General features: G+C 42.0%; 2 protein-coding genes across 7 annotated transcripts in view; both read right to left on the reverse strand.

The window, feature by feature from the left end:
- Window positions 1–2,090: 2,090 nt before the first annotated feature.
- On the reverse strand, window positions 2,091–16,118 carry LSM11 (LSM11, U7 small nuclear RNA associated). The gene is made up of 4 exons (XM_027077930.2): window positions 15,639–16,118; window positions 10,256–10,395; window positions 7,791–7,874; window positions 2,091–7,329 (listed from the first exon to the last, which is right to left on the reverse strand). The coding sequence occupies exons 1-4, from the start codon at window positions 16,081–16,083 to the stop codon at window positions 6,919–6,921; spliced, it is 1,080 nt and encodes a 359-aa protein (XP_026933731.1). The 5' UTR covers window positions 16,084–16,118; the 3' UTR covers window positions 2,091–6,918.
- A 2,005-nt stretch (window positions 16,119–18,123) lies between these two features.
- The window catches only part of THG1L (tRNA-histidine guanylyltransferase 1 like), a 32,489-nt gene continuing 28,462 nt past the window's right edge, over window positions 18,124–22,150 (reverse strand). For 5 of the 6 annotated variants that reach the window (XM_027077899.2, XM_015063886.3, XM_027077906.2 and 2 more), the window contains 3 exons: window positions 21,863–21,951; window positions 20,620–20,727; window positions 18,124–19,598 (listed from right to left, as the gene is read on the reverse strand). In XM_027077899.2, the coding sequence (XP_026933700.1) occupies window positions 19,437–19,598; window positions 20,620–20,727; window positions 21,863–21,951 (359 nt within the window). In that variant the 3' untranslated portion in view covers window positions 18,124–19,436. The remainder of the gene's footprint in view (window positions 19,599–20,619; window positions 20,728–21,862; window positions 21,952–22,150) is intronic. The other variant, XM_027077892.2, reaches the window with a different exon arrangement.

The following is a 22,150-nucleotide window of genomic DNA, read 5'->3' on the forward strand; positions in this document are numbered from 1 at the left end:
CTGAGAAATTTAGTATTTTTGAGGTATAACTGGCTAATAATAAACTTGAGAGTCAGTCAGATCTAGATAATTTCCCAAATTTGCCATTGATTAGCAGAGAGATATTGGCAAGTTACTTTTAGTTCCCTCACATACGGAAGAGGGATAAAATCTTTCGCTCATGGTGGTTGTATTCGAATAAAGTATTGCATGTATGTTTAGCACAGGGCTGAAATGCTTAAAAAATGACAGTATTTCTTTATTGCCTGACCTGTCCTCTGCCCCTTCACATAGCATGACTGAGTGAAATGTGGTGCAAGTTGCCATAGTGCAAAAAGGCATGAGATAAAACTTTTTATTATAATCTTATCTGTAGTTATTCATTTGGAGGACTTATCTATTTATTATTTCACATTCTGTATTCCTCTTCACTATAGGCTGCTGAGAAACTATTTCTTGAGGTAGAGGGGAGAAGGTCTTTGGAAGGCCTTGACTGACTACCACTGCCCACCCACCCCATCTGCCCCCAGAGTCCAGCCTATAACAACAGACTTTTCTGTGTTTATTATAAATTTTCCTTTGACTCAGGAGCAAATTTGCTTGGTCTTGGGATGGAGACTCAATTCTGGTCATGGAATCACGAGACAGCTGCAACCTTTCTTACAAGCGGGCTCTCAGGCATCAACACTGGGTAGAACAGAATTGTTTCCAAAAGTGAGACAAGTGCTGAGAAATAGGGGCCTCAAGACAGTTTCCCTGGGGTAATCCTTAGCCAGCAGCTGGGAAGAGTCTGGGGGGGGTTGACCACACTCTGAGAAGAAACAAGGAAACCCATGACGTGAGAACAGTGATAGAGTCCCTGAAACAGTGGACGCTGGGCAATGTCTCCGTTTGCTACTCCTCTCCAAGCACATTCACTGGCTGGTTGCCATCAGTCAGGTTGTCTAGGCTTCAAATTAGGCACATTCGATATTGGGAAGAAACGTTTATATTGCCACTTGGGTTGATCATAGCTTGTTTCTCCTTGATTATCTCTGTTCAGACTGGAGCATTTAACAATGAATTGTAGCAGTGACTGGAGATCCGGAGACTCAAGTCCTTCTAGGGCCTCTGGTTAAGCAGTTCTCTTTAACCCACTGCCACCTAGTGGCAACTGAACAGACTGAAAAGTGCTTCACTTCTGCTCAGAGAAGAATGTGGTTGGGCAATAAACTTTTTTGTCCTTGCCACTAGAATCCGGGAAGCTTAGGGAAAGATAATAGATATATCTCATTCCACTGGCCTCCATCCCCCTGCTAATATGTAACAGTCACTGTACATTTTAAATGTACAGACCAGCTGACTCCTCTGCCTTTATTTTGATTAATGATGATATTATTGCTTAATCAGAAGTCTCTGAGATACAAAACAAATAAGCAAGGGGTTGAACTGGAGCATAGTTCACCTTTTCCACCACTGAAGTGGTTAGAAATTTCTTGCATGTTGGCTAAACCCAGCTCAATATATTCTTTGAAAGTGGGGAATCGGGTCTTAACAGTTAACTTGAGGTTTCCCTCTGTAAGCATCCATGTGATTTTTTGTCTGTCTCTCTTACAGGCGACTCAGTTCTGAAGCAAACAGAGCTCAAGTAATCAATGTCACAAATCTTTGGGCAGTTCAACTTCCTGTACATGCACAGAGGGAAGCTGGTGGCAAATTCAAATATTTCTGGAACCATGTAAGGATCAATTAATCAAATGTGGTAAAACCCAAGGGAGGAGAGTGAGGGGTGATCTCAGCAGATCATGAAGAGAGGGGGTAATGCCAGTGAGCTATTAGGTAGAATAAATTCACAGGGAAATTACCAGTGCTTGGGGCTTAGAAGAGACAATTCACAATGTGGGCCAAGTTTCTTTTCTAAGCATAAACTTCTAATAAACATGGAAGACCAAAGCCACCTCAAGGATAGTTGATGTAGATATGTGTGCTTTGGTGAAGAAAAGGCACAAGGTTACAACAATGAGATGGCTTGGGATGCTTTCACTTTCTAGGTCAGTATCGTCACCTGGTTATAGACTCCCCTGCCTCCTCCCCTCCACCGCCCCTCAAAATCAGCAGAGACAAAGCAGTCAGTACATTAACACAATCATATTTATTACAGTTTCCGGACTCCCATGTGACACATACCTACAGCAGAACACTGCAAACTGACGTTACTAGCAGCAATCCTCCATAAACGTGAAGAATTTAGGTGAACTTCACAATTAAGAGTAATTTCAAGACGATGAGAAGTTACGGTTTTTCTTTTAGCAGCTTATATATGAATAGTGAAACTATAAATACAGAGGATCACCAGGTTTAGCCTTGCCTAAAAAACACATTAATAAGTCACGGTGCAGAGGGGTATCCCCAGGGTTGCCAAACAGAAGGCTAATGTCTTTAGATGTCAGTATGAAATAAGCAGATCACTTTTCAAGACATCGCTTGCTATCTGTGTTAGTGTCAGGACAACAGAAAAAGAACTGGACAGCTGCCCTAGAACCTAGCTCACACATAATTCAGCCAGATAATCATTTAAATAATACCCCCTAAAATTGTTTAGACATTTTTCCCCCACAGCTCTAAAAACATAACATCAGACATAACATCAGACATTTGCTCCAAAGGAGTAAAAATCAAAAGCAATTGCAATGTATTGGGAATAGCTTTTATAGCTTTCCTGAGGGACAGTTGCCATCTTTTCAGAGAGTGTTTTTAAAGCAACACTAACTCTGGTAGCTTATCAAACTACTTTTTATTCTAAATAAATAAAAGACCAACTGAAGGTCTCAGGTGTACTTATTTCTTTTCCCCTAGATCTCTGAACCATGCAAAGCCATTCCTTGACAGATAGCTTTCATTTTTATTAGAGGGGCACAAGAGAACTTACAAACATTTGAAAAATACTCAAAACACTGAAAGTAAAAAAGGCGCAACCCTTCCTCAGAGCCCAGGAAACTGTGACAGGCATCCCAAAGGCTTATATAAAATCCATCAACTCAATTTGCCAGAAAGTAGTGACAGACCACCCACCTTTGCAACATAAGCCCAGATAAGATTTTCTTCCTTTATAATCACTAAGAAAAGCCTTCTGGGAGTTACTGCCCAGGAAAACATAGGCTGATGAACAGAAGCTACTGGAAAGGGATTGACTGTATTCTATATCTGGCACAGGAAAAGAAAAATTAAAACAGTTGCTAAACCATTATATTTATGCCATGATACTCTTACGTGAACCTTGGACTTCCCACAGCGACTATTTCATTCATAAAAAATACATAAAAGATGGGAAAGTTTTGGGGCAGCACCAGTGACAGACAGCTGTCATTGAATAATTTTAATTATTCCTAATGGCAAAAATTAGAGAAAATTTACAGAATCAATTCTATTTCATGATTTTGCCCATGTCAGCAGCTATGAGGATAGTGCAAAAAGAAATCCAAAAAACTCCTCTGCATCAAGTTAGGTTTCTGTTTTTCTCTCAAGGGGTAAAGTGGTATAACTAGATTTCTGTGAGGCTTCTGAGGAGTAAAGAGAGCCCATAGTTCATGTCTTCACAACCTCTTAAGGTACTCCTGGACTTTTTACCACAAGGATAAATCAAGTCCCTTCTGATCCAGTAGCATCTCAAACCAAGGATTCTGATGCACCTAGACTTTAATGCTAATGGTTTCTAGGCTTTCTAACTTGATATGCACCATGCACAGACAGCAAGGTACCAAATGGTCTAAAGCCATCTGTCTTAGACACTGCTAACACTGGCTAACCATCACACAAATGACCCACCATCATAAGATAGTCTCTGAAATGAAGCATAAACGCTTCCCAAGTACTAGCACCAACAACCTAAAATGCACGTTCTCCTGGTTGTAGAACCACAGAATCACCTCTATGTATGAAGAACAGCACATGAAATCGTTCTGGGTGTGAAACCCATGTTCCATTGCTTGATGCCTTGTTATCTAACAAATCTGGTGCTCTGGAGAAGAGGTGTGTCCCATGAACTGTCTTCGGAACGGATTCCCATGTCTAGAGATTACTTTGAAGAACCTAAGTTGGATGTTCAAAAATAAGTACTATTCCTACCAACTGTCCTAAGCCCAAATCCCTGGAGAATACTAGAAACCAGATTTTGCTGCATTTCTGCAACATAGGGACCCCTCAGGTAAGCTCGTGGGGGCCTCCAGAACTCTACCATTCTGGCTGTTACTTTCTTTTTCTTTCTTTGTCCTGAGGAAGACTTCAGTTATTTTTATAGCAACTTATTATAATGTCCTAGATGATGACATATTTTGAGCAGCACACACATTCTTAGGACCAATTTTTTTTCCTTTTGAAATATTTCTACAATAATAAAGAAAAGGCAGTAATTACAAAAAAATGACTTCCCTATAAAACACTGGCATGCTTTATACAATACAGCACATTTACTAAATGTGAATCACTGTCCAAAACTGAACCGATAAATGGGGGCCAATGGGCACATTAGACTGATCACATGGATTTAAAATTATTTTCAGAGCCAGAATTATTATATTGGACAGAAAAGCAGTAAACCAATCTTTATCTGGATATATGAAAATTATATACAAACATGAAAACTCAGCATGTGTTTAAAACAAATCACGTTAGATTTAGTCAGGCACTAGAATGAATGCAAAGTGATATATTCCTTTTGATACCAAACTTTTACTTTACTGGGAAAACCTGGTATCTATTGCAGCTTCTAGCTGAGGACAGAAGGGTAGACAGATGAGGACATCTAACAGGAGAGACTGGTAAAGATGCAGAGGCAGGGGTGCCTGATGATTAAACAAGATAACTATTAATTGGGGAACTGAGATTTTATTAGACATACTATTTAGAAGATAATTTAGATTAGCAGATTCCAAAGACAATTGCTTGACTTTGTAACATGGAACCTCTCTAAATGCTTACTGCATCTGATCTGGCTCTAAAGAGTATATTTAAAATGTGTCTTAAAATAAAAACAAGTAAACGAAACGAAGCATCTTCCACAGATTCCCCTTTGGGGATGTGTCATTTTTAGATGTGCATCTCCCTTTGGTACTATCACATAAACCTCTTGAAAAGTTCAGGGGAATTTTTTCTGATGATCAGAAAAGGATTGGGGCTGGCATTTGTGGGGGAAGCAGCAAAGAAATGTTACTCTTCTTTTACTGAGGATATTCTTCTGAGAATTTCCATTGTCCTTTAGGAGGAAGGAATGGAATATGGAAAATAGTTCCTGAAGATATCACTGCCTTCTGATGACAAGTTCAAAATTACAACAGCCACAGAGATGACTTTCTTATGTAGCACCTACCTTGCTCATAAGACATAGAACTCTTATCGAGCTATGAAATATAGTTAGTAAAAATTACTCATGGCACTTAAACATGTTTAGAGACTTTAAAATGCCTTCCTAAAATTCTCTGTCTCAGTGCCCCGGTGAGGTAGGTGTCTGATGGGAAAAACTGAGGCACAGAGGGGTTAAGTCTGCTCTCCTTTCATTGGCCCAGTGGCCCAGCTAGCAGAAGGACCAGGTGCCCTAACTCCCTAAACATTATTCACCCTGCTTCTCAGAAGGTTTATCTAAGTTACACAAAAAATGCAGCAGGGAATTTTTTTTCAAGCATTTTAACTAGTTAGCTACTTCTTATTCTCACTTTGAATGTAAGTTATATAAAATAAAACCAAATATAAACTAACAAAACAAAAAAATCAATATTGCCTAACAGTCTGCGTCAAGATGTAGCCTATTCTGTACTGGTGATTGAAAAAGCATATAATATGATTCAAGTAGAAGTATTAGAGAGTACTACAGTGCTCCCATTACTCAAGCCAGGCAGTAAGTAAAGTGTTCCTTATAGATGCCACCCACTGTACTTTGTGAGAACCTCGTTGGCGTGACTTGAGGAAATAAAACTATCATTCCTACTTCGTGGAAAAACCATTCTGAAAGTTAGTCTACACGGGCCAGCCCTCCCCAGAAAGGAAGCTCCCAACCATGTGATGCATATGTATTACTGAGTCCATGCAGAACTCTTTGAAGCCAGATATGTAGGTCACAATCTCCTGCCATAAAGCTCACAGGACAGTTCACACTACATACAGAAGGGCAATACAGTGGGTACATGCACTACACCATGCCACACAAGTGAGAGAAAAGGCCAAGAAGCCACCTCATGAGCATCTTATAGTCCCATGTGGCATGCCATTCTCAGAAGCTACCTCTGGTAAGTGGGGGAGACTGATGAATTCCCATATCCCTTTACATACTAAGGAGAGGGATAACAACAGAGTATTCATTGTTGGCTGCTCTAAGCATACCAACTATCCAAAGTTTACATAAGTTAGTGGCTTTCTTTCTTAGTTTTGCAGATATTCAAAGGTAATAAATTACATTTCTTGATAAAGAGAGAGAATGGTGTAGAGCAAAATTCAAAGGTCAATTACAAGTTGTGGGTGCAGGGCTACAGGGCAATTTATGTTACTACTCTTAGAATCAAATTCATGAGTACTCAGGGCACTAGCTTTTAGAAATGAGAGCATTTTTTGAGGTGTTTTTTTATTCCCATCCTTATAGTGTCTGTGGGATGAATTTAATTCATACCATGACTCCTAATTCAAATGGAAGATCTGATATTTGGTTGGAGTGTCTAAAGTCAACCATGACACCAAACTGGATGCATATTTCCTCTGTACAGCTTTTGCCTTGATATTAACGCAAACCCCCACCTTCCTAAGGCCTGTGTCCGCTTGAGGGAGCTCATCTTCCAGAGGGCCCAAGCCTGGCTCACATGCAGGACCAGAGGGAATCATTCCAACTCAGAGTTTCACTGGGATACTAGGATACAGCATAGCAGCGGTTCATGCATTTTATTTCTAAGAACCAAAGCTCAAGAGATGCCGAGCTGGTCACTGTGCAAGATGAACCAGCAGGACATTCTCGCCTCGAATGAAAATCTGATTTATGTGTCGAGTGAATACCTGCTGGTAATCCACTTTGGGCTTTCGCTTTTTCTTACGGGGCTGACCCCTGGAAAGGGTGGTAGCCCTGGAAAAGGTACCTCCTGCACTTGACCCTTCTGTCCGTGTAGTCCTCCCTGACATCTCTGACCTGGACTCCTCCCTTGCAGATGCCTGCAGGGAAGAAGGGACGGAGCGGGAACGCCTGCGTGAGCCCCGGTCAGTGTCTCCTCTTCCCCACACCGAAGCTACCTTCCAAGTGGATGTCTGGGAGTATCTGGACAGAGTGGAATCTTCAACTGCAGACTTGGAATCTGCGTCCTTTTTGGAGGAATCCTGAAGTTTTAGGCGATCAAATAGCTAGAAGGAAAGTAATGATAAATATCAGCCTTCTCTTTAGCCGTCAACATCCTTCTTTGAATATACAGAAAAAACACCATATTCATGAATTAGGTTTTATGGACTTCTCACTTTGTAATTTTTAAAAGCAGTGAGTTTTTCTGTGTTTAGCCAGAATTCGGGTAAATCAATAAATACGTCAAGAGAAAAGGCACCTGCTTTTTTCTGGTATAAAATGGAAAGACTTTTAAGGCTTATAAGAGGTAACTTGCTGCTCAAATAACGTGCAGGCCAGAAGCACAGACTCATTTGTGATTAGCTGAATGCATGAGAAGAGACTAATGAAGAACCTGGTCCGGGCATACAGAGTGGACAGCAACTGAGCTCTCTCCCCAAGAAAACCTGGTCACCGGGCTCAGTGATCTCAATGTCTAAGATTGAAAGCATGCTGGGTACTCAGGAAGCCAGGGTAAACTGCCTACCCTAGTAAGAGTCAATGAAGAATCCCGTTCATACGCTTTGCCTAGAACAGGTTTTCGGTAGGTCTCATCCACATCGGTAAGTGCCTAGAGAAACAGCCCAAAGGGAAAAAAAGATAAGGCAGAATTAAAAATATTATTTTTACAGCTTCTATAAAAAACATTTTAAAAAGGAGAATAAACATTGGGGTGCCTGGGTGGCTCAGTCGGTTGAGCGTCCGACTTTGGCTCAGGTCATGATCTCGCCGTTTGTGAGTTCGAGCCCCGCATCGGGCTCTGTGCTGACAGCTCAGAGCCTGGAGCCTGCTTCAGATTCTGTGGCCCCTCCCAGGCTCATGCTCTGTCTCTCTTTGTCTCTCAATAATAAATAAACGTTAAGAAGAAAAAATTAAAAAAAAAAATCCTCCTATGGGTGGAACATAAGTTTTAAAAAAATAAATAAAAAGGAGAATAAACATCTAACTTAGCAGAACTAAACTTAACAAGTGACTGAGCTCTTGGGCAGGAGAAAACGGTAATACCTGGAGCCCTCCGAGTAAGATTTCCAAGCTGCTACCACCATATGAGATAGGTTTCTTCTATGGTAAGGGGCCTTTACAAATGCACGGTAGAGGTTTTTAAATTTCAGTGTGCATATGTATCTAAGAGGCTTATTAAAATATAAATCTAAGGCCACTTCCTAGATATTCTGATTTAGTAGGTCTGGGATGAAGCCAAGGAATTTTCTGTTTTAACCAGAAATTCCATGATTCTGATGTAGGATGCCCTTAGATCATACTTTGAGAAACACTATTCTACTGCTTCTTTTCCCTCATCAGATTTAGGTCTTACGACAGCAATGAACAGGTATTAACCAGGCTTCCATACAGAACTGTTGGGGAATTCCTGTCTTTGAGAGATGGACCTCAGAGGACAGCTATGTAGGGCCAAATGAGCTCAGGTATGAGAATTCAGTTTGAAAAGTGTGACTCACCCTACAAATATAAGCTGACGGTATTATTATCATGCCAGTCATCAAAGATGTTCTCTTAAAAACTTTTCCTTCAAAGGTGAAATTATAATAGTAAAGTGGTTTTTCCTACATTTTAGAGATAAGAAAAGTGGCCTCAGAGAAACCATCTTGCTCAGAGCCACAGAGCTACCAAGTGGTAAAGCTAGGATTCAAATCCAGGTCTTCTGATTCCACAGTGGTTGAAAAGATGGTGTTAGGAGTCAGAAAGACCTGGGACAACGTTCTAGTACTTCCACTTACTAATAGTGTGATCTGGGCCAATCATTCAATATCTCTAGCCTCAATTTCTTCATTTGTAAAATGGAACAGTAACAGACCTTGTTCACTGAGATACTATATTATAAATCCTTAGTACACTGTACAGCAAATAGGAAGTACTTAATAAATAGTCAGCAACTATTATACTCATCCAGGAGAATGCATGGAGGAAGATAAAACACAGGAAAAAGAAAAGTTAGAGGTAGAAGACCATATGAAAAGCCTGGTGGTTCCTATTTTAATTGCTTGTCTCATAGTATAATTGTGCCATAATCTATCTCTTCCCTCCTACGAATGTCTGGTAAACAGACAGTAAGCCTCTAGGAGTGTGGGGGCGCATGTACTCCATAAGGAAACACCATGCAAAGTGCCTTGCTTATTAGTATGTCTGCTTCCCCTCTATCTTTATCTATCTTCCCAAATGCTATAAAGTGAAAGTTCCTTTCTGAAATTTCTGTACCTAGCACTGTGGTAAAGTACCAGCCAAAGTGGAAAATCAATAAATATTTTGAAATGAATGAAAGAATGGTTAGTAGGAAATTGACATAGAATTACTAAACAGATAAAATAAATCCTTATTCCTTAAGCACAAATGACATTTGGGACCAGAGAATGGTTTGCTGCTGGGGGGCTATTTTTTGTATTATAGGATGTGCTGCAGCACCTCTGGATGCTACCCATTAGATACCAGTAATACTCCATGCCATGGTTGTGACAATTAAAAAAACGTACCCAGACAGTGCCAAATGTCCCTAGGAGGGAAAGAAGGGCAAAACTGCCCTGCTTGAGGGGCGCCTCGGTGGCTCAGTCGGTTAAGCATCTGACTTCGGCTCAGGTCATGATCTCATGGTTTGTGGGTTTGAGCCCTGTGTCGGGCTCTCTGCTGTCAGCACAGAGCCCACTTCAGGTCTCTGTACCCCTCTCTCTGCCCCTCCCCCACTCACACTATCTCTCTCTCAAAAATAAATAAGCATTAAAAAAAATTTTTTTTAATTGCCTTGGCTGAAAGCCAATGCCTTAAAGAAAAGGAAGCAGTAAAAAGAACTTTTTTTATTGTTGATCAAGAGAATGCAAAAATTCTAGTTCTTCTAGGAAGTCATTTTATAGGTTTTCCTAAATAAAATTACTCAGGTCATTTAGATATATAAAAGATTTAATCCTTAGGAGCTCTCCAGCCCTTTGAGAAAGGCTTAATTACCATATTCCAGAACTTGTCAAATGCGACGAGGAAGCCTGTACAGACGCCACGAAGACCCTTGAAAGTGCGAATGTGAACGTTCACCTTCACCCCCTCCCGGATACAACGATGGAGCTCACCCAGAGGGCTGCCTTCGTGCACTGAAACAAGACAAGAGCAGACAGCATAATGTAAACATCTGCCTTCATTCTCAGAATTAGCAACCAAGACCAGCCAACCATCTCCAGCAACACCAGGCAACATGGTGCAGTGGCAACCTCACTATGGAAATGAGAAGGCCCAATGGGCAGCATGGTTAGTATGGGCAACACACTGAAGTAAGACAAGATTCCACCAGGATGAGGATAAAACATACATATGGCTGTCACCCGAATGTTTCACTAATTGTATATCCCATGTTCTATGATGTCATTGATTCTAAGATGCACCATTATTTAAAAACATTTGGGGGGCGCCCACATTAAATGTACACATCAGCAGCAAAATTCTTCTCAGTTCTGTGCCTGGTTAAGACAACTTTTTAAAAGATAATTCTCATGAACCACATATCCAGCTTGACTCTTCAAAAAACTAAAAATCTTGTTCATATGTTTAAAGGAAACAAACCATGTAACACATCTACCCTTAAACACGTGCAGTCCTCTAACGAGAGAATGGACTTTTGGCCCCCATCTGAGATACTCCATGGACAAGCTCTCTGGAGCCACTAGTGTTCCAATGGACACCATCTTTACACTAGATGGAAGAGACCTGGTTTCAGTCCAAGCCTGTTGACAGAAAGGCACCTGCTGGGCATTAGGCTCGTAGGACATTGCAGATAAGCATCACGTAAAAAGAGAATGACGATTCATGGGAAGAATGCTGGAACTATAAATTGCAGCCTTTATGATGATGGATTCTCTTTCTCAGGGCTTGTGAAGAGGGATGAATTTTATTTTTATTACTTCATGTTAACTTAGCCTTCACAATATGATGGCTATACGATATATATAAAACCTCCCAAAAGAAAACCACATGTCCAATCACACACTTACACTCACACTCACACATAGTCTTTGTCTTTCCCTCCCAAGTTTGCAAGGCATAATTCTTTGGAGATTGATTCTTGCCATCAATAGTAAACACAAAATCTCTGTTTTGTTTCTAGTAGTATGAAAGAGAACAAGAGTCCTGCCCTTCAGTTTGGATAACTAAGCTGGTTACTCCTGACCTCTTTATCCCTCACTCATGGGTCAGCTTATACATCATGGCAGTGATAAATTAATAAAAGAAAATACTCTGAAGAAAGTGACCTAGCCAATGAGAAGTAGGAGCTTATGTCAGATTGAAGATTCAGCAAGAAGGCACAGTTGAAGGCAGTGTGGCAGAGACAGAGGCTCTGGAAAGGAATGTGAGAGTTTTGGTCTGGCCTCATCATCTACCTTACCTGTAGCAATATTTTAAAATTCCTTGAATGTTTGAGTAACTTTTTCTCTACAAGTCTGACTTTCCTCATTTGTAAAATGAGGTTAGACTAGTTAACTTCTAGATTCATTTGAGAATAAGTCTCTATAATTCAATATTTTAGAAACCTGTATTAGTTTCTTTGCCTATACACATTCACTGCTTCCCCCATCCCCATATGTGTTTCCACAAACAGTGGAAAGACCACTCTTTTCCTAACTTGTAAAAAAATAGAGAGGTATGACTTTTACCCCTGAACCCCCACATAAGAGAAAAAAGACAAGCACATATCTTAACAACAGTTTCTTATTCTAGCTAAACAAATGACAAACTCAGGTCTTTCAACTCTCATATCTGTACTCTTCCCTTGATTTTTCTTCCAAAGATTTATTAATAAGGTATAATTCCAGGGAGCACTTCACTCCTGTGTGATCAAAAATACATTACTAGCACCACCTATCAGAGCAAACTACCAAGGCAAAAATTCTGAATCGGAACGCACACTCTGAATCTCTTTCCAGCAGTCTCTCTAACAAACTCCAAATATGAACCAAGCTTCTAAAATTTAATACAACAACAAAAAGATATATATGCCTTATCTTTGAAGTTATTCTTCCAGATCTCCTTCTCCACTGCTACTTAGGCCTCAACCTTCTAAGTCCCAGTCATTTTTTTTAAGTTTTTTTTTTTTTTAATGTTTACTTATTTTTGAGAGAGAGACAGTGAGAGCTAGGGAGAGGCAGAGAGAGAGACAGAGGGAGACATAAAATCCGAAGCAGGTTCCAGGCTCTGAGCTGTCAGCCCAGAGCCCAACAAGGGGCTCGAACCCACAAGCTGTGAGATCATGACTTGAGGCGAAGTTGGACACTTAACCGACTGAGCCACCCAGGCGCCCCTAAATCCCAGTCATTTTAAACTCTATTCTTCTCCCTACTTGTGGCCACACTAGGCTCAGACAATGGATTCTCAATAAGTATGACCTGTCCTTTCCTTTCTTTTCCCACAACCAATACAGCCCAGAGTCTTATGGGATGGTTGGTTCACTACAACAGCCTCCGAGGTCCCCTCACTCCCATCCTCCCTAGCCATCATCATCACCAATTACTGAGCACTCCCTATGAGCCAGGCCTGGGATAAGGTTAACTTTATGTATGTTATTTAATCCTCACAACTTTAACACGCAGGCACTATTATTTTGCCCTACTTTCTAGATGAGAAAAACGAGGCTCAGAAATGTTCATTTGAATTAGTTTTTCAAGGTTACTTACGTAGTAAACAGCTGAGTCAACACCCAATTCGGGTAGGTTATACATACATCCTGCCCTGGAGCTTTTAATTATGACAGCCTAAAACAATAATAACCACCACAACAACCTACAACAATCACAGGGACATTTAACAATCACTGAGAATTTCCCCATGTACTACTGTGGTAAACGCTTTGAATGGATTAGCTAACTGAGGCCCCAAAGAGTTTAAGTGACTTGCCTCCGTAAAACAGCAAGAAAGTGGAGGAGCTAGTGTTCATGTTCAAAACTAAAAAAGCCAGCAGTCGAACCCCTGCATCTGTGGTCTATACACCGTCCCCCACCAAATACATTTTACTACTAGAAATTAAACTATGAGAAACATTGCCCTAAAAGTGTTTACTTAAGAATATACACCATGGTCCCCACTATCTATCATAACAAAGTCAGAGAGAAACCCTTTGGTCTTCAAATTGTTTTAATACATCCTTCTCTGGACCCAGATTCCATTCTCATTGTTCTAGACACACACCGTCTGCCTCACTTATGTGGTACTCTCCACCCACCAAAAGAAGTAAGCAGAGAAACATGAGAATGTACTCCCCTGTTCCCTCACTTGAGATTAGCATGATGGCCCTGGCACGTAGGCCCTGGAGTTGGACAAACCGAGTTGCAAGCTAACTAGCTATGTAATCTTGGGCAAGCAGTGATGCTCAACAAGCCTCACTTAAAAAGTAGTATCTAAGGGTAAAGTAAGATACGAAGCATCTACAGGGCTTCGCAAACTGCACAGCACTCGCCCACTAAATAACTGTAGCCATAATTAGCAACAATAAAATTATCTCCTGACTTAAAAAGGGACTGTTTGGGATGATGGATTTGTTCTGTATCCTTATTGTGATGGTGATTTCATGACTACACATTTGTCAAAACTCACTTTAAAATGGTGAATTTTGCCGCATACAAATTATACTTCAATAGCCTAACTTTTAAATAATTACTGTCATCCCTAACCATGCCCTTCTTTAAATTAACTTCAAGACCTGAAGACAACCTTTTATAGGAACTCTGTCTGAATAAACTTAATCTTACCCACGCTTCTGTACTTTTCTTGCTTTCTGAAGCTCATCAGTTCTTTGTCACGTCTACCCATCTCTATCATGTACACCCAACCGTTTCCAGTGGAGTGATAAAAATTTTCAGTGCCTACGGCACACTCTGAGATCTTGATTGCAGGCACATATTTAATTGTGGAAAGCCAACAAAGCTGGTTTTCATGCTCTGTCATACTAATATAACAGAGTACTCCATAGGTAAAGCCAAAACCACTCGCCATACAGAAGTATGTCTTTTCTTTGACAATATCAGTAGCAAAGCCACAACTGGCAAAACGGAAATAAATGTTACAATCTGAGAGTTGGAGAGCATTTCAAAGATCTGATAGTGGCAAAACAAGGTCCCCAGCTACTCTTATTTTAGCTACATGCACACTCTGTCTTTGTGTTATCGTTGGGGAAGCAGGCTGGGATGCACCCTGGCTTGGCCAAGAATGCTCTAGCACTGTCACAGTAAATGATCTGACCAAGACCCAGCTAACAGCACACAGCTTTTCAGGATGTTTCTCTCTTTACAAACACATTTCTAGGAATGAAACAACTCGCTTAACACAACCTTCCACTCCAAAGCCAGTGATTTAAAAATGTTACAATTTAGCTACCAGGATACAGATGCTTTGAACGGCTAACTAGGTCATTGTCTTCCCTGGCAGATGTGAGAACTGCTTGCCAGATGACAGAAGACATAACCCTGGCTTGTTTTCATTCCACTGGTGGAAGACCTAACTCACACATTAGCAGCCTTGCTGTTTACAGATCTCCAAGGATCTATTAGGCTCCAAGAGATTCCCTTGTGCCATTCACACCTTCAGAACTTAAAATAACGTGCGCATATGGTAACAGGAGCCTGACAGACCCAGTCCTGCACCCATCCTGGCAGGGTGGCGGTGAAACAGTGTCTGTATTTTAGTGGCACTGGTGCCTGCTGCATTCCAGCACTTGTGACTTGGGAACGCGAACATACGTGTTTCAAGACCGCACAGCCCTTCTCCTACGACCCCAGGAGGAGTGTCACTTAGTGTGCAGGGTTATGAAATTATGTCCCCTGTTCTAACTGCAGGGACAGATCTCCTCACACTCCATCCCGTCATCGCCAGTCCCACTAACCACTCTCCTTTCCTTAAAATTGGCTGTGCCCCTCCCCTCTGGCTGTGGCGTGCAGCTCCTCCCGGTGATGTCCGCTTTCCAGGCCCCACCACCTTTCCAGACGCCCATCACCCTCGTGGTCGTAGCCCCTCGTTGCGGGCCCCGCATCACCTCTGCAGCCACTTGCATGGACCCCGTTAGAGCCCCTCCTTGTTACCTCTACAGCCTTCCCACTCTGCCCCCCACCGCTCTCCCTCACCCGTCGGTACTCCAGAAGACCTTCCTTCCCCACGCCCCCCCTTCCCCACATTATTCAAGGAGAACCTCCTCACGGCCGCGGATGATCTCTGCAACCTTCATCAAGACCCTCTCCCTCAGGCGCGCAGACCCGCACCAAGCCCCTAGCACCCTGCAAACGCCCCCTTGGCCGCCACCCTCCGGGCAGCGGGCCTGGCCCTCGGCCCCCGCCCCGCCCGCGCCCGCCGGACTCACAGGGCATTCGCGTGAGCACGTTGCGCGGCGCCTTCCTGCTCCGACCCGGACCCCGCCGGCGTGCCCCGGCGGCCCCGTCCCCTTCCTCCTTGGCCACCATGAGTCGACGGAGGCGCTGGATGCGCTCGGGGTCCGGGGCCGGGGCGTCCAGGCGGCGACGGGTTCTAGCCGAGGGCCCGGCAGAGGCGGCGGGCACCCCTGAGCCCGCGGCCGCGCCCCGCGCCCGCCCGCGCCCGCCGCCCCGGACCCCGGTCCTCAGGAAGCTCTCGTACTCGGCCAGGTTGTTGAAGCAGGGCGCGTTTGGGTAGGGTATGGGCGGCAGGCGGGGCGCGTACAGGGCCAGCAGCGGGTCGAAGCTGTCAGAGCTGACATCCAGCCGCGGGCTGGGCGGGCGCGCGGGGCTCCCGGCGCGAGCCGACCTCGCCCCCCGCTCCCGCTCCTCCATGTTTGAAAGGCCCGCAAGCCGAGGCCGATGGGAAGAAGGAGCGGGGCCGCCAGAGGGCGGCACTGCGCAGCCGCGGCTTGGGGTTGCACTGCGCCGGCGCGGCCACCGGGAGGCAGCATCTGTCCGCCCTCGGCGCCAAGCAGCCGGCCTCCGCCTGGGCGCTCGGGTAACAGGTTCATCTGCTTGAATGCGGTGTTTCCCCATTTATATCATTATCACTTAGGATGTTTGTCAATACTCCAGATTCCCCGGGGGTGGATCCTGGAACCAGCATTTTAACAAGCTTCGCTAGGCGTTTGTCTGCTCTCTGGAACTGTAGTATACTCGTAGCTTGAGCTGGTGGGAAGAGGCTGGAAGAGGGCAATCAGAGTCCCGTTTTGCATGCTAAATTTTACTGGGGGCTAGGCTACCTGGACTCAAATTATTTAGCTTCTTTGGGTCTTTACATTCTCACCTGAAATGTAATAGAAACAGTACCTAACCCACAGAATTGTCCTAAGAATGAAGAGATACTGCATAGAGAGCATATAAATGCTTTATCCTAGCTGGTACTGGTTAAGTGGACAACGAAGCTGTGAAGGATGGATGGATCCCGGTCCTCCATTTCCTAAACCCTATGCAAAAAGTAATTTACATTAACACCTGAGAGACCTTAGTATTAAAGAAAATTCATTACATCATAGATTTTCTAAGCATCTCTTAGGCAAGTGGAGGAAACCAGGATCCAGCTCTTGGAGGAAAGGAAGATGGAAGATTTCCAAGACCCAGTTGTACTTATTTTATTACTTTTAATTTACATCCAAGTTGGTTAACATATAGTGTAGTAATGATTTCAGGAATAGAATTTAGTGAGTCATGACTTATGTATAACACCCAGTGCTCATCCCAACAAGTGTCCTCCTTCATGCCCCTTGCCCATTTAGCACATCCCCCACCCAAAACCCCTCCAGCAACCTTCAGTTTTTATAGCTTCTCTTGAGCAAAAACATTTTTGCTTTTTGCTATTAAATGATAGTCTAGGGGCACCTGGGTGGCTCAGTGGGTTAAGTGTCAAATCTTGATTTCCACTCAGGTCATGATCTCACAGTGAGACCAAGTCCTGCTGTTAGCACAGAGCCTGCTTGGGATTTTCTCTCTACACCTCCCCCACTCATGCTTGCTCTTTCAAAATATTTAAAAAATAAAATAAAGTGATAGTCTACACAGAAGGCCAGGTATTACCCTCTCATCCAGCACAGCCAAGGTGTTTCCAGTTACCTACAAGCCACACAAATCACTTTCCTAATTGCCACTTCCCTACCAAACTATCAACTAGTGTTAATTCTATACTAGTTCTTTTTGTGTATGTCTTAACGTTTCTTTAAGCTATGCAAAGCCCAAGAGAATGCATTCTTTACCTTAGAGAACACAATGAAAATTAACATACAACTGTGAAATATATGCTGGAACAAATACGTGTGGCAACAGAGAAACACCATCGCTACAGGTTAAGTTATGGCAAGAGTATGAAACACGCATACCTTTGCTCAAAACTTCTGAGAACAAAAAACAAAGCTGTAAACTGCTGCTAATTCAACAAATGCTTGTCCCTCTATCTTATGACAAAATTGAGCCTTTGTATCACATAGCACCCACAGAAAGCACATTTCTTTGGGTGGTTTTGTCCTGAAAGTTTGTACTTTAATGTCCACTTATCACGTACCATTGTTACATTCACCAGTCCAGAGCTACATTACCTTATTGCCTGACTTGACCTATCACAGGATACCGAGGGCCTTACAGCCCAAAGTGCCACAGATCACCCACCATAGGCATCAGAGGCCTTTGGGGTTAAAAATCAGACGAGCAAACCTCAAATCTTCATCGGGGCGTGCTGGAAGAGGAATGTAAAACAAGCATTCCAAGTAAATTTTGTATGTATAAGTCTGTGAACCACCGCGGTGATGAAGGTATGTTTATCCTGGCTTACGTAAAGACATATATACAAAAGTTGGATTCATACACTGTATTTGTATGAGAAAAATAAGTGGAAATGTAGGCCAAGGGAGTTGAAACCTTTATTTTCTCAGAGATTTTTATCAATTACCAAACATGCACCATATTTCTTCCTGTGCAGTGAGTACATGAAGGGAAAAAAATGATTCCAACAGATGGAATATCAATTAGCGGAGGATGAGACCAGCCGTTGCCTTCAAAAATACATTTTCTTCGTGGCTGTGAAGTCTGCGATGCAAGACCAGGCACTAAAATGTAGACTGCCTCTTAATTCCTACTAGAGCCAAATAATTTTCCTCTGAAATATGAAACCAGGACAGCAGGCAATGGGAGTTCTCTCACCACCTACCCCCACTTGAGGGGGACCCCTCGCTAGTGGTGGTTCTCGAAATTACTGCTGCTGTCCTCCGCTCTTCCTCCCCCGTCTGCAGCTGGAACTGACCCATCTGCAGCTGGAACTATTAGGTGTCCTCTGACACCTGCCACTTGTGACCCCAAGGGAAGTGCTAATTCAAATGCCAGTGTTCTGATTACATAGAGGCTACCTGAGAATCCTTTTCAGGAATCCAATAGGAAGGGGACTTTTAAAACTGAAGTATCTAGAGAAAATGAGTAAATGCTTCTCCCTTCTTGTTCATTATTCTCACACATTTTCTTTCTTTCATATATACACATAATTCCTTTTCTTTTTAGAAAGAGGTTAAGTGGCCTTGGAAATACCCCTGGCAAGACGACGATCATGCTGACAACTCCACAAAATCAATCTATGGAATATTCATATAAAGACATCCAAACTACTACTCATTTGTTCAGCCAAAGGTGCCAACTTGGTAACTGGCACAAAGCGCTCATTCTCCCTGGAATTCCTGAGTTCAGAGGCATCTGCAGCCATCAACCCATTACTTATCTCCAGGTCAAAGTACACGGGTAAGAAAGGTGGCTTTAAAGGTCAGTGGATTCTGTAGTTAAGAACAGGTGGCTGAGAGTAAAGTTTGGGTTCATCATCTACCATAGGTGGAAAGAGCTGGACACGTTTTTATAAGATTTATGCCACAATGTAAAAATGATTCATTCTGCAAAGCATAAAGTAGTTCTTGCTTTATAAAAATAGGACCACAATTTTTTTTTAAATGCACTTCTACAGAAGGAACCATGTTCCAATACTGCAAAAAAAATGTTCTACTTAAAGCAGAACAAGATAACCACCCCCATACATCCCTTCTTTTCCTGGTCCCTTTCCAGTCAGTCATGTCATTCCTGGCACACTGTTCTTGGTAGTAAGGATCCTAGGGCCACCTGCTGCCAGGAAACTTAGGGGTCTTGCATGGTTAAGCATGCCAGGACTGAAAAGCAAAGGATCAGCTGTCTTCATCTAGGATCTCTGGATGTTCCTTCCAGAAAGCATCCCCAATAATATCGCAATATAAAGGCACTGGCTTAATCCTGGTCCGAGTCACCACCATCTTTTTTCCTTCTATTTCTGCTGGCAGCTTGACTTCTTTTGTTGTGACTTCACCCACCTACAGATAAAAGTTAACATATTAACACTGTTAATTGGGTTTGGGAGAGTAGAGGGGGATATGCAGGAAGTTGACTTATTTTATATACTTCCGACAAACGTTTTTCAGGTAGATATACAAATACATATCTCAACATACATGAATTTGTTTAAAAACTTTTAAAAAGTTGCTATATTCTGAAAGAAGGTCTTAGGAACAAAGGAGTAATTCCATGTTCCTTATTAACAATAAATATAGAATTAAAGGTTTTTTTTGTTTGTTATTTTGCTTCTCTCATCTGCATGAAGAAGTATCCAAGTCTGTGCTAAAGAGCAAATGTGGTTTTAAAATACTAATAAGCTGAAGCTGCCAGTGGGGAGGACTAATTCTTAAGGTACCCCTTAACACCTGAAAACATTCATTAAAAAAAAAACAACTAAATGAAGGAAATAAATTTAGAGAAATCATTATGCTCCGAAGCTGGCACAGAGAGAAAATATTGGTAAAATTAAGAATTTAGGTAAAGGTAAAGAATATTAAAGTATGAATATCTAGGGAATCTCAAGAACATTCTCCAAGTGGTAGAACGCTCATATACAATGTTTCCCTATGCCTCATATTATAGTTGTCATGGGACGGGTGGACCACTTAATGATATTATCCAGTGTGGAAGAAAGTATTTTTTAAATGTTATATGAATGCAAAAATCCTTCTGTCTGCAGTGTACTCTGTTATGGGGTTTTATTTGATTTGGAGAGCTTATGACACAGGAAAATAAATGAACTAATTCTAAAATCTGTGATTCTGCTTATAAAGAGAAATTCCAGACAACAAAGATCACTAACAAACTGACAAAATTAGTAGCACTGACTGACAAAAAAAGCATCCAAAATAATGTATAGTATCTCATTTAAAAAAGATCTAATTCATGTTAATCAATGGAGTCACATCTTTATACATGTGGTAAGGGACACAAAGTTTGGGATGGGCACAGGCTCTCTTCTTTCTGACCTCCATTTTAATTTGGACACAACAGCATTACCTTCTGCCATATCAACACAGTCCCTTTCCTATACATCAGTGGCTCATTATTGTAGTTGATGTTGAATTCAGAAAACAAAATCTCATTCTTGTCTGCTGCAAGAGTTCCCTGAGAAAATAAAAAAAAGATATAAAAAGATTTTTATGTCTGCTCTCTGCCCTCACCCTACCTATCCATTCCACCCTCTATCTAAATTTCCACAAACAAAAAAGTAGAAGGGTTTTACCAAATATCTTATAGATACTAATGAATTTCAATTGTAAGAGCAGTTTAAATCTTATTTAGATGTCTAAATTCATAAAACTGTCTTCTGTAGCAAACAACTGGCTTCAAAAGTCACAACTGGGATGGGGTGACAGGAAAGAGTACTATTCTGTACTACATAATGTATGTTATCTTATTTGACCCTCATTACCATCTCCATTTTAGAGAGAACTCTGAAGCTTAGAAAGATTATATAAATTGCCTAAGGCCAAAAGCTGCTTTTATTCTTATAAGCATCAAAATCTACACTCAGCTCTTCCAAACTCGGGACAGATCTACCAATATGCCAATTATTATTGCTATCTCTAAATCTTCACCATTACTGTTAATGACAAACATGTATTGTGTAATTATAATGTGCCAGGCATTATATTAAGAGCCATAACAACACATCACCTCATTTCAGTTAGTCATCCCATAAGTAGCACTGGTCATCTAATGATGAACGCCAGTGTTTATTATGGTTTATGTGCTTTATGCCATTTAATTCTCACAATAAACCTATGCAGTGGGAACTGTTACTTCTTACATCTTACCTATAAAGAACTAAGGCAGAGGGGATAAAATTAAATAGAAGTCCCCGAGTACAATTATTTGACTTCCAAAGCCTATACTCTTAACAATACACGCACCCAGCAGGGAATGACAATGTTAAAGATGCCAAGTGGGACTGATGAAAAAGAGCATGTGCCCTGTCTAAAGAAGGCAACCAATATGCAGCCCCAGCCACGCACTACCACGTGGGAATGTAGAGCCAGTGTCACCAATTCCATTTTCTAGCTGAGGACACTAAGACTCAGGGAGAAGCAGTAACTCATCTGGGGTCACAGAATAAGCAGGTAGCAGAGCTGCTACTAGTAAGATCTTTATATCCTTTCAAACCAAAGCAGTAGAGAGCTTTAAAAGAATACAAAATGGCATGGGAGAGTGTACAGAAAACCAACCCCAGGTGAGTATTAATGCAGTTAAGACCTTATACCTGTAATCTCTCTTGGGCTTGTACTGGTGTTAGTCCAGACTGTTGTACAAGTGCCCAGAAAACTGTATTATAAAGATTATTGACGTGACCTGTGAGGAGAAAAGAGTAGCACTGTTTATACAGATATGATCTTTATGCAATACTCATGTTTCAAAGAACATTAGAACTCCACCTCTCTGGGGCGCCTGCATGATTCAGTCAGTTAAGCGTCTGACTTCGGCTCAGGTCATGATCTCACAGCTTGTGAATTCGAGCCCCACATTGGGCTCTGTGTTGACAGCTCGGAGA

The sequence above is a fragment of the Acinonyx jubatus genome, chromosome A1 (assembly GCF_027475565.1).
Source record: "Acinonyx jubatus isolate Ajub_Pintada_27869175 chromosome A1, VMU_Ajub_asm_v1.0, whole genome shotgun sequence".
NCBI lineage: Eukaryota > Metazoa > Chordata > Mammalia > Carnivora > Felidae > Acinonyx > Acinonyx jubatus.

What these genes read in the sequence shown, in the direction of transcription:
- LSM11 (XM_027077930.2), bottom strand. Translation starts at nt 16,083, where the DNA reads ATGGAGGAGCGGGAGCGGGGGGCGAGGTCGGCTCGCGCCGGGAGCCCC. An exon ending in CGTGCTCACGCGAATGCCCT is followed by an intron (nt 10,396 to 15,638) that starts GTGAGTCCGGCG and finishes GTCTTGTTTCAG; the next exon opens with TGCACGAAGGCAGCCCTCTG. An exon ending in TTGACAAGTTCTGGAATATG is followed by an intron (nt 7,875 to 10,255) that starts GTAATTAAGCCT and finishes CTGTTTCTCTAG; the next exon opens with GCACTTACCGATGTGGATGA.